Source organism: Exophiala mesophila, assembly GCF_000836275.1.
Source record: "Exophiala mesophila strain CBS 40295 unplaced genomic scaffold supercont1.2, whole genome shotgun sequence".
NCBI classification, from domain to species: Eukaryota; Fungi; Ascomycota; class Eurotiomycetes; order Chaetothyriales; family Herpotrichiellaceae; genus Exophiala; species Exophiala mesophila.
Window position 1 is genome coordinate 2,559,356 of NW_015622505.1, and position 16,236 is coordinate 2,575,591.

A 16,236-nucleotide genomic window follows, 5' to 3' on the forward strand; every position below is an offset into this window, starting at 1 on the left:
ACAACAGAACACTAATGTACGATATCTCCCGGCCCCGGGCGAGACGCGTACCACCCAGTCCAGGGTGTGCGTCGCTGAGTTCTTGAGGTCGAGTCAGTTACTAAGCTGAGACCACACTCCCAGACACGACACGACACACTCCACAACCGAGGCTTCTTATGGCAGGCAGGCAGATAGGTGGCCGAGGGCGCTTCTTGTGTGGGGACCCCGCATTCTTTCGTTCTGAGTTTTGTAAGATTCAATATGGAGCATTTCTTCCCCGATTCTAACAATCTATGCCAGATCTAAATGTGAGACCAGAAAATGCTACGTCTAATAAAAGACCATTTCTTGCAGCAATTACTGACGGTCGTCCGACCTACGTGATACACGCATCTTGAAGGGTACGAAGGGTAGTAGATGAGTAAGCCAACGTATTTAGACCACGTTCTGGTGGTTTGATCATTGGTTGCTAAAGTACCGAGGGATTGTGACCATAAATCGAGGGGCACTCGAAGCGCGTCTTGGACGAGACCCTACCTAAGCCAATAAAGGAAGCAAGTGTCCCTCGTCGGGAGGCCCAAAAGGATATACGTTCCTCCAACCTGAACGCTTGCATATACCATTATCATGGATTCAAGAAGTATGGTTCAGATCGCTGTAGCCGGAGCCTTCTCTGGTGTTCTCTCACATCTATTGTACTTCAATCGCGGCGAACACCATCGTCAAGCTTTCCAATATTTTCTCGCACTTTTATCGTTGCCCGTCGTTGCAACGGCAAGCCAATATGCACTGGGTGTGCACCTGCTGCGAGCAGTTCTACAAACAGGATGCTTCTATACTGCATTCTTGACTGGGCTGTACAGTAGCCTTTTCGTGTATCGCGCGTTCTTTCATCGCCTCAACAGCTTTCCAGGACCTTTTCCAGCTAAGCTCTCTTCATTGTGGCACGTCTCTCAAGTTTTTCGAACAATCGACAATTACAAACACCTAGGAAGAATGCACAAAAAGTATGGACCAATCGTGCGAGTAGGCGAGTACTTCCTGTTGTCCTAACGTGCACCCATGTGCTCATCGCATCAGGTTCCAATACCCTGTCCGTGATCCATCCGGATGCGGCGGAAGTGTTCTATGGCGCAGCCTCAAAATGCGTCAAAGCCGCGGGCTATGAATCGAACATCGATCTGACGTCGATGCATTCAACGAGATCAAGACGAGATCACGATGTACGCCGCAAGGCATGGGCCAAAGGCTTCACACAAAACTGTATGCCTTTGCCGCTCTATGATGCTGGCCATGCTAAGCTTCCTGAATAGCCCTACGCGAGTATGAGCCACGAGTTGAGAAGTATACTGTTGCCTTGATGGACCAGATTCGACGTTTCTCCGGGCAGCCCATCAATGCAGCCCAGTGGTTCAACTACTACAGCTTCGATGTCATGGGGGACCTTGCATTCGGAAAGTCATTTGATATGCTAGAGAATGGCCAAAAGCACTGGGCTATCCAGCTTCTGAACAACGGGCAACGAGGTATCGGCATCTTTGGCCCTGTGCCATGGCTCTTTGTCATCGTGAGCCAGATTCCTTTCTTGACCAAGGAATTCCAGAAGTTTATCAAGTTCTGTGAGGATATGATGGACCAGAGGTCCAAGATGAAGGGGGATCGCCCTGATATTTCGTCATGGATCCTGAAATCGCCTCCGATGACAGATACCAGATTCGACGAACGTGCTTGGCTGACTGGAGATTCCCGGCTTATCATCGTGGCTGGAAGCGATACTACAGCGGCAACCTTGACCCACATTTTCTATCATCTCGCTCAAACCCCATCCCACATGGATATCTTGAGGAAGGAGATCGATTCTCTCGATGGGGACTTTCGCGCTCCCAAACTGATGACTCTCAAGCATCTCAATGGGGTGATAAATGAGGCTCTTCGACTCCATCCGCCAGTCCCTGCTGGTGTTGGACGCATCACGCCACCTGAGGGTGTTACGGTTGGCGGAACGTACATCCCAGGCAATGTCAATGTTCTGGCCCCTCTATTTACCCTTTTCAGATGTGAGCATACCCAAAAGGATGTCCAAGTCAGTAGATTAACTATGGAGTTAAAGCCCCAGAATGTTATGTGCACCCGGAAGAATTCATTCCGGAGCGATGGTAAGTCCAAATGGAATCAGCACTTGAAAGTTGCTGAGTATTTGTTCAGGTACAGCAAGCCAGAATTATTGCTTCGAGGTGATGCGTTCATACCATTCCTCATCGGTACGAGTCAGAATCATTGCCATGATGTTGTCTAATGATTAGCAGGACCTTATTCGTGCATTGGAAAACAGCTGGCTCTCATTGAGATTCGTTCTGTGACCGCCAATATTCTTGCGAATTTTGATGTATCTTTTGGCCCAGGCGAGGACGGAACTAATCTTCTCGAAAAGACTCTTGACACGTTCACTATGGAATTGGCCCCTCTGAGTCTCTGTTTCACGGCAAGGAAAAGTGAGAGACAATGAATGCCCGGGGAAGGTGAATCTCGAAGAGCCCTGGTAAGCCATTTCTTTAACCTAAAGGAGTCTTGATGTTAAGGGGATTGATATCGCTGTGATGGAGAAACCCCTGCAGAACCTTTTGTGTATCGGCCCAGGTTGTCAGGCCCATCTCTGTTCTTAATCGTTCAAATTCATAGCCTAACCACTCATATTGTGCGCTTTCTTCTCCCAATGTGCTCGAACCACGCACTCCAACATATAAAGCCCACAGAGTGGCATTCCTGTATGGTTTGCGATCGTCTGCACCAAGGCTATCTGCCATGGTTAAAGCAAGGGATAGTTTCTCCAGTATAGCGCGTCTGGCTTCGAAAATTTCAACTCCCCGTATAACAAGCTGTCCACCTACCGCTCGAGTTTCGTACAATGCAGCTAGTGCCAGAATCGCTTGGTTGAGTAGTGACGCCCTTTCTTCCCGTGAGGAGCCCTGAGCTTTCTCGATAGAATTCAGCGCATGCGTAATTAATTGACCATGGCAAATATGATGGCAAACAGCAAGCCAGGCATAGAGAAGAGGGTGGATCTCATCGAATGCCCTTCTCAGCCACCAGGAATGTTCCTTCATGTGTCGACGTCGCTCCTGGAAGATTGGGAGTAGAGTAATCTGATCAATGCACGGGTCGAGATCCGTGACCGCGGCATCGAGGCTGTCTTTGGAGTACTTCATGTGGCTTGTCGCTGGCGCCGCCAGTTCGCGATACTGATCTGGGACCCATTTGAAATAGTCAAACATCGACCGGACCATCAACATAGTGCAGAGCTGAATATCGTAGTATACGATATGCCTAAACGCCACCAGATCCAAAGTTCCCTTTGCTGCTTGGTCCTCAACTATGCGTCGTAGCATCTTTCCATGAACTAGTGCCGCTTCTAGATTCCGGAACAAGATTTCAGTCCCCCACAACATTGATATATGCCATTGATCTGTAGTTGTTAGCTCCGGAGTTTGCTCAAGTCGTCTCCTGAGGATGGAGGAACTAGCTGCAGAGTATCTGAAGGCTGCAATCTGGATGCGTTGGTTCTTACTGACGATGTTTAGAATCTGCGCATTGCGAGCTAGAAAACCAAGGCCACTGCCATTATCATGCAGAGCACGAACAACGCTCTGCCAATGCATCGTGACAACAGCCGCCTTGGAACTCTCCCATTTGGTATTGTAGAACGCAAGGATAGAGTATTCACGGAAGAAGGAGATTATTTCATTGGCCTCGGGCGTGATTTCGATGGCAAGAGAACTGAAGGGATCTGATTGCCCGTAACCTAGAACACTTGTTGGGGACGTTGATCTCGTAGTGCGAGACCTTCTTTGAGAAGTATTGGCATTATCTGACCTTTGCATCGAGGCAGTGGGTATGTCTTGCGCAGACGATGTGACTTCTGATGCGTCGACCTCCTTCAAGAGAGGCTCAACGCAGGGAAAGCGCACTCTCGATTCTTTCAGGTCCTTCAGGCGCTCTTGGCGTCGCTTGGTGTGCATGAATCGTGAAGTATGTGAGATCAGCCGTCCTGGCTCCAGGGCATTGTGCAGCCTCGGTTTCTCTCCGTCATCCTGTTGCGTAGGTACAAATAGCCAAGAAGACATGTTGGCTCTTGTTAGTATCGCCGTTAGAAGTTTTGTAATAGCCTCAGAGCTCGTTAGGCTCAATTGTTATTGATGGCTTGATCATCTTCTGCAATCTTCCGGTGTTGAATGCCATATCTCCACCAAGATGATAAGCTCATCAACAAACGCTCCAAATCAATGAAGTCGCCAGCAAGAATTGAAGGCGTTGGAGCCCACTATATGGGAATCTGACCTTGCTGTCATGATTCACTTTAGTAGCGCCGAGGAGAAGTCTTTAAGTTTCAGCTTTGTTAGTCATTTCGCTGACTAAGGTCGACATATCTGCAATTGGTACATGAATACGAGGTTGGAGTACGGGTGATAGGCCCTCGTGGCCCTCGGCCTCAAAAGGAAACAACAGATGCTAGCTGGAGGAAGCAAAGCCTAGGTCACCCTAGATGAGTTCAGCCAATCATGCACATCCACCAGCGTGCTCGTATACCTCTGTACGGCAATACACGTGATTCAATGACCATTGTTGAATCTGGACGCCGGACGACAAGACACCATGGTTCCTTCAGGGGAGTTCGACTGCGGTATGACATTTGTTAAGAAGTCTTGGTATGTGCACAAGTCTCAGGCACAAGAGCGCGTATAGATTACGAGGATCTTTTGTCCCACTCTCACTCGAAGCGAACCGTTAGATGGCTTGGTTCATCGAGGCACCGCCCACCTTACGGGATCCAAGACACAACGCTGTCGTTATGTTACCAGTCTGTACCTATACGGAGCTAAGTGCGAGACATCGTGCCAAGTTAGGCAACCATGATTCCATGATTGCTATCAAAGCTCCAACAGCATCTAGGCAACCATGATTCCATGATAGTTATCAAAGCTTTTTAGCATTGGCATATGTCACTATATGCAAAGCCCCAACGCTCGAAACATTATTGACATCCGGAAATCACCCAGTCCGAACCAGAATGTGCGGAGGACACCAAATTTCTTCTCCATCCACCCAGATACCAAGAGCGGAGCAATGATGTGGCAATGCTCTTGGCCTTCGATCGTCAATCTCAGATTCATGGTTAAATACGGGATGTTCGCCTGCGATATAGGAGAGTTCACGCTCCCTCTCGAACCCTACCCCGTTGGTCTAAAGTTCCCTGCTACACTTTAACGGTGCTACAGCCATGTCAGACGCAACCGAGCGCTTGGGCAACTCCGACTATAGAGACTGCACCTCTGTCTCACCACAGTGTCCGGTTGAAGGGACTCTCTATGGTGACTATTTCAACGAGCCCGCCAACATTTTCTTCGCCATCGTTTTCGGTTTGGCCACGGTCACACAGTTATGGCTCGGCATCAAAACGAAAACATGGTCATTCACAGCCTGGATCATGTGCGGAGTAATTTTCGAATGCGTCGGCTATGTCGGTCGTGTTCTCTTGTCCAAGAACCCTTGGGATGACAATGCGCAAAGGATCCAGCTCGTCTGCCTCATCCTGGGCCCAACTTTTATTGCAGCAGCCATCTCGGTGACTTTCAAGCATATCTTCATCTATGCAGGAAGGCAGTACAGTATTGTACGCCCCAAGTGGGTGCCTTATATTTTCATCGGCACAGACCTATTTGCGATTTTGGTCCAGGTTGTCGGCGGGGTGGTAGCAGCCACTGCGATTGGTAACTCTAGCAATACAACCATATTCGACGTGGCTACAGCTATCTTGACGACTGGTGTTGCATTTCAAGCTGCGAACATGGTTTTCTGCGGTGGTTTTGTAGTCATCTTCTTCCGCAGGTATCAACGGGCAAAAAAGCACAAGACGGAAATCCCGGGAGAGGAAACAACCTATCATCGCGCAAAATCAGCAGCTGCAGGCGATCCCGCTGCACGGCGTGAGGTACGAAACTTCCGAGTGTTTACCTGGACATTGGCCCTTGCCTATATCGCCATCATTGTCCGTTGCATTTACCGTATTCCGGAAATGGCGTCAGGATGGGGGTCCGAGTTGATGCAAGACGAGGTCACCTTCCTGACGCTGGACGGAATGATGATAGCGTTGGCAATACTTTGCTTGACTTTTGTTCACCCAGGCGTCTTCTTCCCTTTTATGCGAAAAACGCATTCAGCGGATCAGAACACATCATCGGGCGAGGCAAGTACGCCCTCGAAGTCGGAGAAATTCTGGAGGAGAAAACAACGACAAGAACCAGCGGCAGAAGAGTCGTAAGAACACCAATTGCGTCTCGAATTAAGTTTCGAAAGCGGTTACAGACCATGTTTGCAGTATCAGAAGGCTGCAAACCAGCCTTTGCTAGATCTCAAGGGCCAGGTCACTGCTAGGAGAGGCGACAGCCAGTCGATCACGAACGAGGCGAATTTAAGCATGAAGTGGAGCAAGAGCACTCCTGTAGCAACTAGAGGGTCTAGGGCTACCCATACAACTGTTATCCCATAGAGAAACGATTGACCACTTATCAAGACGCATTCAGTCAAGCTATACCCGCTTCTTTGTTCTGTTCCGACATAAGACAGTTGGATAAACAGAAGCGCCGAAGCAACGCCGAAGGGGAGGTGAGCGGAGCCCAACAGCCTCTATGTGAAGCAGGTTTGACCTCTTGGACAAGTTGAAGAAATGACTTTGAATCCGGCGAGTCTCACATGTACTTGTAGTTCGATTCATCGAAGAGCTTGACTTTCAATGGGCGACGCCTTACACGAAGTACATTCCTCCATTGGCATTGACTACGCTACCTGTGGACCAGCGGCTTCTTTCATCACACAAAAAGGCAACGATTTGGACAACATCATCGACATCGGCAACCCGAGGAGCTGCAGGGGTCTCCTTGATGATGGGGTCCCAGAATGCCAGTTGGGCCGGCGTGGTGTCCTTCAACCACATGTCTGTTGCGACTGGACCTGGATTGACGCAGTTGACCGTGGCATTGTACTTGTGACCAAGTTCCCTGGCCAATGACCTCGTGGCACTCTCCATGGCTCCCTTACTTGCCGCATAGGACATACAGTCCAGAGGACCACTTCTGGCGAAGACGCTGCTCAAGTTGACAATCCTTGGGGCTGGCCCAAAATACGGCATCGCAGCCTGGACCAGGAACACCGGGAAGCGAATGTTGCAGTTCATCTGCAAATCCCAGAAATCGTAGCTGAGCTTGTCAAAGTCACAGTCGGCGCCTTCCCCAGCATTGTTGACGATGATGTCGATGACTTTCCATCTCTCAACTGCCGCTTTGACCACTGCCTCGGGAGCTGCTTTATCTGTCCCGCTGGCTTGAACGATCGCAACGTCCACGCCGAGGTTCCTGATTCTGTTTGCAACCTCTTCTGCCTTGGCGGTAGCGGAATTGTAGGTGATTAGGATATTGGCTCCGCGGCTGGCGAGTTCGTATGCTATCCCAGCACCAATGCCGCGAGATCCTCCTGTCACAATTGCGACTTTCCCGGAGAGCGCCTTTGAGTCGGAAGACATGGTACGGGTTTGATGAGGTTTGTAGTAGGTTTGGGCGACATGCTCCGTATGTATCCCGGAGCCGATCAATTGAACGTCCATCGTGCCGTTCCTGTCTAGCGAAACTCAAAAGTCAACTCCAGCGCACAAGTCCATTGCGTATCGCTTTACCACTTTAAGTCAATAATGAAGCCCGAGGGGCCCGCCTTATCGGGGGAAGTTGACGCCCCCTCTCCAATTAGTGGCATTTGCGACATGTACATCTCAACTTCATGGTCGCCTATCTAGACGCGCTTGATATATCTAGACGCGCTGGTCAACCACATGTCCGTATTGTAAGCAATTGCCTATTGATGTAGCTAATCTCCTCTCTCTTTTAGTGAGAGGAGAGAGAAGTCGAAGTCTGTCTAAGTGCGGGACCAGCCCGGCTTGCTCCTGCCGTTGCAAAGCTCCTGCCGTTACTTGTACAGCTCCTTCCCTCCAACCGGCGTAACACTACCAGGAAACTCGACTCACCACACTAAAGACGGACTTGATTTACACGATCATACAGGTCAATCAAATCCTTGATCAACCTTGTCTTCAGTGTACCCAGTGACATCAGCCTGCACCATGTCGACGACTCTAGTAGAAACGGAAACCAAGCAGGCAAAGCCCAAGCTGGTGAGCCCGGCGGTGCCGGTGCTCGACGCCTCTACTACATCGATCGAAGAGATTCTGAAAGGTATGAATGTGGCTGGAGGTGTTGTTATCAAAAACGCGATCAGCCTCGACAAGGTTCAACAAATCGAATCAGATGTCCGACCGTGGCTCGCAAAGGACCAAGCTTGGAAAGGAGATGGATTCTTCCCTAAGGAAACACGCCGAGCCTACGGCCTGGCAAGCAAGTCCAAGACGTACATTGAAGAAATGGTCAAGCATAAACTATACCAAGGAGTATGCCAAGCGGTATTAACCACCAAAATCTCGTCTTGGATCGGGGACAAGCAAGAACACAGCGTATCCAAGCCGCAGCTCAACACATCGATCATCTTCTCCATTGGACCCGGGGCTAAAGCGCAGCAACTACACCGCGACGACATGATACATCACAACTATCCGCTGACGGCAATCACACCAGCGGAACACACGTTCCGGCGAGAAGCTGGAATCGGGTTCTTCATTGCGGGCAAGACTGCGACCAAAGCCAATGGCGCGACACGATTCATCCCGGGCTCGCATCTGTGGTCGTCGGAAACCCCTCCTGATGAGGACCTGGCATATTATGCAGAGCTTGAACCTGGTGACGGCTTCATCATGTACTCGTCATGCTACCACGCAGGATCCGCCAACACGACTACAGACCAAGAGCGATTGCTCTATTGTTGCTTCTCGACCAGAGGCTACCTCCGGCAGGTGAGTTGATTTGGGGAGCGTGGAGAGTATTGAAGTTTCTAATATCGTTTAGGAAGAGAATCAATACCTGGCACATGATCCCAAGGTTTTGAGAGAGATGTACGATGATGAAACACTTGAGGTATGAACACACCAGATATCTGATTGTTGAAAGAGTGGTCCTTCTGACACAAAGTGTTTCTAGCTGCTGGGATATGGAGTGAGTGCACCATTCTTAGGATGGCTGAACCTCCAGTCGCCACTCGAGGTACTATTTTCGACCAAGAGAGAAGCATCTGATCTCTTCTGATGTGGTGGATCTGTGGTTATGATGGGGCAGTGGGCGAAGTATGTCGTCGACTATCCTCGAACAGTGTGCAAACTGCGGCGAGAACTCTAGCCATGGTCTTCTTTGACGACATCATATGACACATGTGTTTGATGTACTTGATATTATGATTACTGTTTTGCTAGAACTCTTACAGTTTTTTGCTACGATGCCAATATATTATGCTTAATGCACGTAACAGCCACACATCAACTGCGTCGCTGGTGACGAAACTCTGCTGATTGTACTCCAATTGGGCCAATATTCTCTGGTGTATGCATTGACATTCGGGTGTGGCTGAAGGCTCGTAACTCAGCCCGTCACGGGTCTTGTAAAAACGAGGCATTTGGATAGATGTCAAAGGACGGAGTCATGTAGTAGCCCACTAGCAAAGTGCATCAAAGCTGAGGCCAAACAGTTTTTGGCTAACAGGGACGATGCGAGCCATCGTTGGAACTATCCGCGAAGTGTATGTGTATGTGTGTGTGGGTGTGTGTGTGTTTCACTTTCGAGGTGCCCGCAGGAGGGCAAAAACCCTCCAGGTGCTGCGCCATGACTGGATGTGTGACCCTGCATCAAGATCGTGGAGGCTGAAGCGAAGGCGTTAGTGCCCAATCGGGAAATCCCAGGCGTCGTTACCAATAATTTGGTTCTGGTGACATCATTCCCACCTTTGCACCTTCCCAAGCTTTGTTTGGTAGCTCGTCCCTTCTATTTTAGGTACCTCCGAGGAAATAAACAACGCGGGGGAAGGAGGGCCCAAGGTTACAACGTAGCCTTGCGATTGAAGTCGCATCAACGCAACAAACGCAACACAGGCGGTGCAATGCATACGTCGTTACCATCAACAACTCAATTGATAGTAACGAGTAGAGTTTACAAGAGGAAATAGGTAGGTGCGAGAAATGATAAAACCATGCAATCCCCCTCGCAAAATCATTCTCGTCATCATCATCATAACCACAAACACCAACAAACATCATCAGCAGCATTCAATACAAAAGCGAGCATCTCTATTCATCAATCTCACAACATCTCAAGGAACAATCAAACCCAATAGCATAATATCACTCCCAATCATCCACTAATCTCAACCATGCATATCACCGCTGCCGCTGCCACTCTCGCTCTTGCCACCATTGGCAGTGCCGCTCCATTGGCACAGAAGCGACAAGCTGTCGATGGAACCTTCGGCCTGAGCGTTGGTCTGGAGGGACTCTTTGACATCGAGGAGTTGCAGACCTTCAAGTTCTCGTATGCCAACAACTCTGCTTATTTCGGCGAAATCAAATATCAGATGTACTCGGAGCCACTTGTTCTTTCAGGCGCTAAAGTCGCTGGCGACACTGATGGTGGTCTTTCGTTCCTCTCAATCCATTCCACTCCCACAGGATATCAATACGGCTACATAACCCCCGACAAGACTGCTCCTTTGCAGTTCACCGTTCCCCACGCCGGTGGCTCCGTCCCAGATGGTGCCGTTAGCACTGGCTTCTCCTTCAGCGGTGGCGGACCGTTGATGTGGAACAACCAGAACAAATTCTGGGCTTGCCAGAACCCCGAGCAGGCCGCTATGAACACCTACCAGGTGTGGTGGAACGGCGCAGATCAGCTTCCCCTCGGTGTGGACTGCAAGGGTCCCATTGGTGCGGATATGATCGACGGATGCCAGCGTGGAAATTAAGGGACCAAGCAGTTCCTAAGCGTCTTTGTTCTTGCATCATCTGGAGCGTGGAGCATTGAGATTTGAGCGTCAATTTAGCCCTGCATTTGCATTGCATTGCATTGTGAGCGTTGTGTTGTGAGATAGAATATCAAAATCTAATTCTTTGCAATAATGTTATTGTTTCCCCGTCCTCGCTCCTCTAAGCACAATCCAAAAAGACAGCTTGCCTGCATTAAAAAAGTGACAATAGTCCTTCGGCGAAGAAAAATATCACTGTCCTCGCAATCGAGATAGGTGTCCATCCAAATCCGGAACATTTTTGATCAGGATGTCGACAATCTCCTTCCACACCCTCTTCTGGAGGGCCTTCCCCTCGGCGCTAGTCACAAGATCTCCCTTCCTGCACAAAAATCGGTCAGCCTGGAACTCCGAAGGTTGAGACACAGGATCGCAGCTTACTTGTATAGTCTATCATGACTCCAGAATTCGCCATTCGCTTCTGGACCTAGGGTAATTCCACTGACAAGAGTTCGACTCCCTTCTTCAGCTGTCCTCGCAAAAGGTAGATGGAACAGATAGTTTGCAAGTTTCATGGGCGAGCCAAAATCCCTTCCTAGGTTGGTTCGACACAGACACGGACACACATTCGTGATGATGACATTGGGTTCACAACCGGGCGTCCTCGTCGCTTGAACCAACCCCTCCATGACATACATCAAAAGCAGCTTCGACACATGGTAATTGACAGTCAGGCCGAAGAAGGATTTTGAATTGGCTTGGTCGATGATACTCCGTTCTGGCGACAAGTCGAACTGGGATGCCTTGACGCGGTGATGTGCAACACTCCCCACGAATTCGAGGTGGGATGCCTTTCCAGATATTGTGGCGGACTTTTGGAGCTGTGGGAGTAGTAGCACTCCTAGGAGTGCCGTTGACAGGACATTCACCTGTAGAGTCGTTTCATATCCCTCCGGGCTGAGAACGAAGGCCGGCGTGACAGTCCCTGCGTTTAGAATCGCCGCGTCCACGCGTGGTTCGTTTTCTTCCACTGTCTTCGCAAACGATTCGACGGATGCAAATCTGCTCATATCCAGTTCGTAGTATCGCACCTTGTTGGGGTCGTAGCCGGTCCTTTGGCAAATTTGTCGTTTGGTGTCTTCTCCTTTCTGTAATGATCGTACCCCCAGAATGAGACCTTTGGCTCCTAATGCTGCAGTTTTGACGGCGGCTTCAAGGCCGAGGCCCACGTTGGCTCCGGTGATGAGGACTGTTCGCCCGGATAGTGAGACGGTCGGGTCTGCTGGAGGGTTGCGTGCAGACCACCACATCAAGCCAAGTCCAATATCGGTGGGTGGGTTTGGTGGCATGGCGTTTGATTGTCTTCAACAAGACGAAATCCTTCCCACTTGCTTGTTCTGGAATTGGTCGCTGTGAAGAGAAATGCTCCCAAGACTTGACCTTCCATGGTTTTATACTCCTGCTTGGTCTTCGAAGTGGACCCATCAGAAACCTTCCGATGAAACCTCCGAGCAGAGCATGGGGGTCAGCCCATATCAATCAGTTCAAGATAACCTTGATTCAAATGTCTCCTTCCGAATTGTCCGTTTCAAATCAGCAAAGATCGTATTGAGAGGAGCACAAGGACCTCGCATATCTTCCATTCCTGGCTGTTCGGACTCCTCAGCCTCGACCATGACGTGCAGCATCTTTGTTGCCTGCGCCGGATTAAAGATGGACTCATGAACGGATTCTTGAGTTTCATGGATCCCAAACTTCCGCTGAATCTTTGACAAAAGACTCTCGCTCACTTCAACCAAGAACAGTATCTGTGCAGAGGGCTCGCTCTGGAGCCTGAATCCACCGATTTCAATGACCGAGCACAGATTCATTTCTTGCTGTTGGATAGAGTCTAGGAAAGGCATTGAGTCGTAGATCGTGGAGAAGACGGTTCGGAGGATGCGAATGAGGCCAATGTAACATGACAGCAACGAAGTCATCGTTGGTACTTCACATACTGGTAGGTCAAGCGGTATATCTGATGCACCACTAGGTGAAAACGGTCGGAAGCAGTTCAAGATATCAAGCAAAGCTGTAGACTGTTGCAGCATCTGCCCAATCATGGTTGTATCCAGCTGGTCGGTGGATGAAACGTCGTTCAAGGTTGAACATTTATCAGCCGTTTTACAAAGTTTGACGAATTCCAATAAACCGTGCATTTCACTCTGGAGGTTTGCCAGTTTTCGCGATGCTTCAAATCGCCTGAGAAAAGCAGAAGGTAAATTTGCAGACGTAGCCCCAGCTTCAAACCCTTGGACTCCCAACGTCTCGTCACCAAAGCTCACATTGCCGAGATCGATCGGATGCTGAACAGTCTCGTTCGCAACTTGAACTTGAGCCGTGAAATCTCCAGAGTAACCATCCAACAAGGCTTCAAAGTCGGTGTTTGGTGGCGTCGGTAGTTCCTGGGGTGGTTGGGGCTGCCAAATCGCCTGGGACGCTGGCGAGTTCGAGGACGGGCCGGTAGGTCGTGGGCGCGATGGTCTACCGGATCTCAGGGTTGCGCCTGTACAACATTCCGAATTGGTCTTTACGCATCGTTGACAGCGCTGTTCTCCTGGAATGCGAATACACCTCAGCTTGTGATGTCGACAATAATCGCATGCTGAACGTTGGTTACCCCCGACGTCCTTTGTGTTGCTGGGCGTAGCAGCCATCTTTAACAAGTCACAATCTGTGTTATACCGGACAGGCCATATCTCCCCCAAAGACTTCTATGTCGAAGTCATGGAGATTGTGTAAAGAAGGCGAGTCGATGGCGATGAATTGATTCGACGGCAAGCGAGTCTCGTAAAGTTGATGTCGGAGGGTTTCAAGTCGCTTGGGGCCCAGGCTGACGCATTGCAGCGCGGGCGGTTGGATCGTCCTTCACAAAACCTCCGAGGTCTGACAAAACCCTCCGAGGATTGCCCCTACGAGGACGAAATTCCACAGGACCCAAGTTTGTATGTCTACTAAGGTTTACGCTCGTCTCCTGTATAATCTATGTGATTAACCTTGTTATGGAGCGACCCAGATTAAACACCGACTACAGAGGTCGAGTGCATATGGATGGTCAAAAATGAAACGATCAATGAAGGAGACTTCATCCAACGTATATTACAATCATAATCTAATAAATCCTCATGGGTACAGACTATAGCCCAGACGCGACACCGAGCGCTATGCAGACAATCAAATGCTCATAACAACCGAATTCCTGGAACTCGAGACAGACAGCCCAGGTTCACTTATAAAAAGAGAATCATCGAGGCAATACCCAAAATCAATGCCAAAATCTTCGCATTGACCACTTCTCTTCCTCCATCGCCACGTCGAGACGGACTTTCTGCTAGACCGCAACACGAGGAGCGGTCATATGTGACATTGTTGGCGTCGGCAGCAACTTGGAAGACGCTGCCGTTGAAGTTGCCAATGTTATAATAATCGACGAGTAAGAACGTCGGCGGGCGGTCCCAGTCTCGTGTACAGTTGAGAACACTCCAACCGGCAGAGCCGTAGCCGTCGACAGCATTGGTTTCATTGAGTATGTTGGTTGCGGGAATGTCAATGCTCAGACCTGCGAGGTTGATATCGATGTTCAGATTCTGGTTCATCATGAACATCCGATCACGACGGACCTCATCTGAGTCATCTGGCGGTCTCTGAGCGGTACAGGGGAAGTCACGATCGGTAGGAGAGAAAGGAGTCTCCCACATTTGAGAGAATTCGTCCAGCAGCCAAGGGATTTCCTCCTGGTTGGCCTCGTAGTCGAGCATGACTACCGCGCGTTGTCGAGTGATAATCATCTCTCCTAATGTTGGCCATGAATCTAACGACATTGGCACTGTTGGTGGAGTGTAGACAAAGTCAATCAGTCCCGAGTTGATGACTGGAGCCGTGTAGTTCTCTGGATTCAGGACGTCGGAATTACCCATCAAAATTGTGACAACATCGGAGGGATTTGCTTTGAGCCAAACAGTCACAGTCCGCAAGTAGTCCTCGAGGGTGCCTGCATCAAGAAGCTCACAAGACGAATGACATAGATGGATGGTGCCGTTCTCATAATGAGTCTGGAATTGTACTGTAATGGCAATTAGCGTAGTGTACGGTGACTGCCAGAAGCAAAACGTACACATTCGGACCCCATCGTTCAATTGTGTGGTAACATCCAACTCTTGATTTGAGGCTAGGTTTCCAGGCCTCACAAAAGGGCTGTTATGCGCCCCAACGTGGGTAATGTTGCTGTACTGTCTTTGACAAAACTCGACGAATCCATTACAGGGCACGGTGTTGGTAGGTTGGGGGGCACTGGTGGTGGCAAAGGCGGTAGCATTTCCAGATGCTGTGCCATTGACTGTCGTGGATTGAGCGGAGCCGACCAGAAGTGTCTGAGTAGCGCTTGTGGTCGAATTTGTTGTTACCGTTCCATTTGACCCTGAGGCTGTAGCGTTACCCGCCCCAACAGTCGTGACCAGCTCAGTCACCGAACCAAAACTGCCGGTGGCTGTTATAGTGAACGTTGAGGCATCGTCTCGATAGGTCACTCCGCTCGTTCGATAATCTGGAATGGTGGTTGTGGCTGCCTCAGTATTGGTACCAGTCAGAGTCACCTGTGCTGCGCTCAAAGCGAGACTGGTAAGTAGTAGACTGAGTTCCAGCTTCATGGCCGCTGAGAGGATGGGTCACGACGATAGACAGAGTGAATTGCCCGAGCCAAACAGTTCGTGCTGGTGGGCTACCAATCTGGCTGCGGCGAATGAACCTCGAGCCGTGGGAATCACCCAAATGCTGCCATATGATAGCAATCTTCAAGTAAACATATCACAGGAAAATACTAGGTCGGTGGGTACAACGAACATCTCATGGGAGTGAGGATTGAAATCTTGGGCGCAGGCACCAAAGGCCCTTCCGGAGTAGTGGGGACATACTCGTAGAAACGGGCATGTGAACCTGGTCCACGAAAAATCGTACGTGGACGGAAAGGCTAAGGGGACCCGGATGACGCATGATATCCTCCCGTAACTCGAGACATTTGGTGGCGATGCACGATGCACGCCGAGAGGGAAGATGGAGATGAGAGATGAGCACAAGGGAAACAGACCATTTCTTGTCTACCGGGTGGAGGGGAGGGGGCCATTGGAAGGTGGAACTGGTTCACTCTTTCCTGGTTGACTTCTCTTGCACCTTCCCTTCCATGCAAGCCATGGCACCTGCCTTCTTTTGCATCTCATCTGCTTGAAGAATTTTCACTTCTTTACTTTCGACCTCTGCTAGAGTCTAGAATATAATGATACG

General features: G+C 49.8%; 7 protein-coding genes across 7 annotated transcripts; 3 read left to right on the forward strand and 4 right to left on the reverse strand.

Annotated features, from left to right (window-relative positions):
- Window positions 1-5,257: 5,257 nt before the first annotated feature.
- On the forward strand, window positions 5,258-6,298 carry PV10_02733 (uncharacterized protein; the record flags this gene model as incomplete). The annotated part of the gene is made up of 1 exon (XM_016367082.1): window positions 5,258-6,298. The coding sequence occupies one exon, from the start codon at window positions 5,258-5,260 to the stop codon at window positions 6,296-6,298; it is 1,041 nt and encodes a 346-aa protein (XP_016226600.1).
- A 483-nt stretch (window positions 6,299-6,781) lies between these two features.
- On the reverse strand, window positions 6,782-7,555 carry PV10_02734 (uncharacterized protein; the record flags this gene model as incomplete). Its single annotated transcript, XM_016367083.1, has 1 exon — window positions 6,782-7,555. The coding sequence occupies one exon, from the start codon at window positions 7,553-7,555 to the stop codon at window positions 6,782-6,784; it is 774 nt and encodes a 257-aa protein (XP_016226601.1).
- A 419-nt stretch (window positions 7,556-7,974) lies between these two features.
- On the forward strand, window positions 7,975-9,351 carry PV10_02735 (uncharacterized protein). The gene is made up of 3 exons (XM_016367084.1): window positions 7,975-8,929; window positions 8,982-9,050; window positions 9,114-9,351. Exons 1-3 carry the CDS (start codon window positions 8,147-8,149, stop codon window positions 9,216-9,218), a joined length of 957 nt encoding a protein of 318 aa, XP_016226602.1. The 5' UTR covers window positions 7,975-8,146; the 3' UTR covers window positions 9,219-9,351.
- An 842-nt stretch (window positions 9,352-10,193) lies between these two features.
- Window positions 10,194-11,030, forward strand: PV10_02736 (uncharacterized protein). The gene has a single exon (XM_016367085.1). It carries the CDS (start codon window positions 10,333-10,335, stop codon window positions 10,918-10,920), a length of 588 nt encoding a protein of 195 aa, XP_016226603.1. The 5' UTR covers window positions 10,194-10,332; the 3' UTR covers window positions 10,921-11,030.
- A 142-nt stretch (window positions 11,031-11,172) lies between these two features.
- Window positions 11,173-12,269, reverse strand: PV10_02737 (uncharacterized protein; the record flags this gene model as incomplete). The annotated part of the gene is made up of 2 exons (XM_016367086.1): window positions 11,173-11,302; window positions 11,362-12,269. 2 exons carry the CDS (start codon window positions 12,267-12,269, stop codon window positions 11,173-11,175), a joined length of 1,038 nt encoding a protein of 345 aa, XP_016226604.1.
- A 195-nt stretch (window positions 12,270-12,464) lies between these two features.
- PV10_02738 (uncharacterized protein) lies at window positions 12,465-13,616 on the reverse strand (the record flags this gene model as incomplete). Its single annotated transcript, XM_016367087.1, has 1 exon — window positions 12,465-13,616. One exon carries the CDS (start codon window positions 13,614-13,616, stop codon window positions 12,465-12,467), a length of 1,152 nt encoding a protein of 383 aa, XP_016226605.1.
- Window positions 13,617-14,000: 384 nt separating this feature from the next.
- On the reverse strand, window positions 14,001-15,988 carry PV10_02739 (uncharacterized protein). The gene is made up of 2 exons (XM_016367088.1): window positions 15,074-15,988; window positions 14,001-15,022 (listed from the first exon to the last, which is right to left on the reverse strand). The coding sequence occupies exons 1-2, from the start codon at window positions 15,603-15,605 to the stop codon at window positions 14,190-14,192; spliced, it is 1,365 nt and encodes a 454-aa protein (XP_016226606.1). The 5' UTR covers window positions 15,606-15,988; the 3' UTR covers window positions 14,001-14,189.
- Between the last annotated feature and the right edge of the window lie 248 nt (window positions 15,989-16,236).

Bases quoted from the DNA above. Each gene is read 5' to 3' on its own strand.
- PV10_02739 (XM_016367088.1), bottom strand. From the start codon at position 15,605: ATGAAGCTGGAACTCAGTCTACTACTTACCAGTCTCGCTTTGAGCGCA. The intron at 15,023-15,073 runs GTACGTTTTGCT...TTGCCATTACAG, and splicing joins GAACGATGGGGTCCGAATGT to TACAATTCCAGACTCATTAT.
- PV10_02736 (XM_016367085.1), top strand. From the start codon at position 10,333: ATGCATATCACCGCTGCCGCTGCCACTCTCGCTCTTGCCACCATTGGC.
- PV10_02735 (XM_016367084.1), top strand. From the start codon at position 8,147: ATGTCGACGACTCTAGTAGAAACGGAAACCAAGCAGGCAAAGCCCAAG. The intron at 8,930-8,981 runs GTGAGTTGATTT...AATATCGTTTAG, and splicing joins CCAGAGGCTACCTCCGGCAG to GAAGAGAATCAATACCTGGC. The intron at 9,051-9,113 runs GTATGAACACAC...AAGTGTTTCTAG, and splicing joins ACGATGATGAAACACTTGAG to CTGCTGGGATATGGAGTGAG.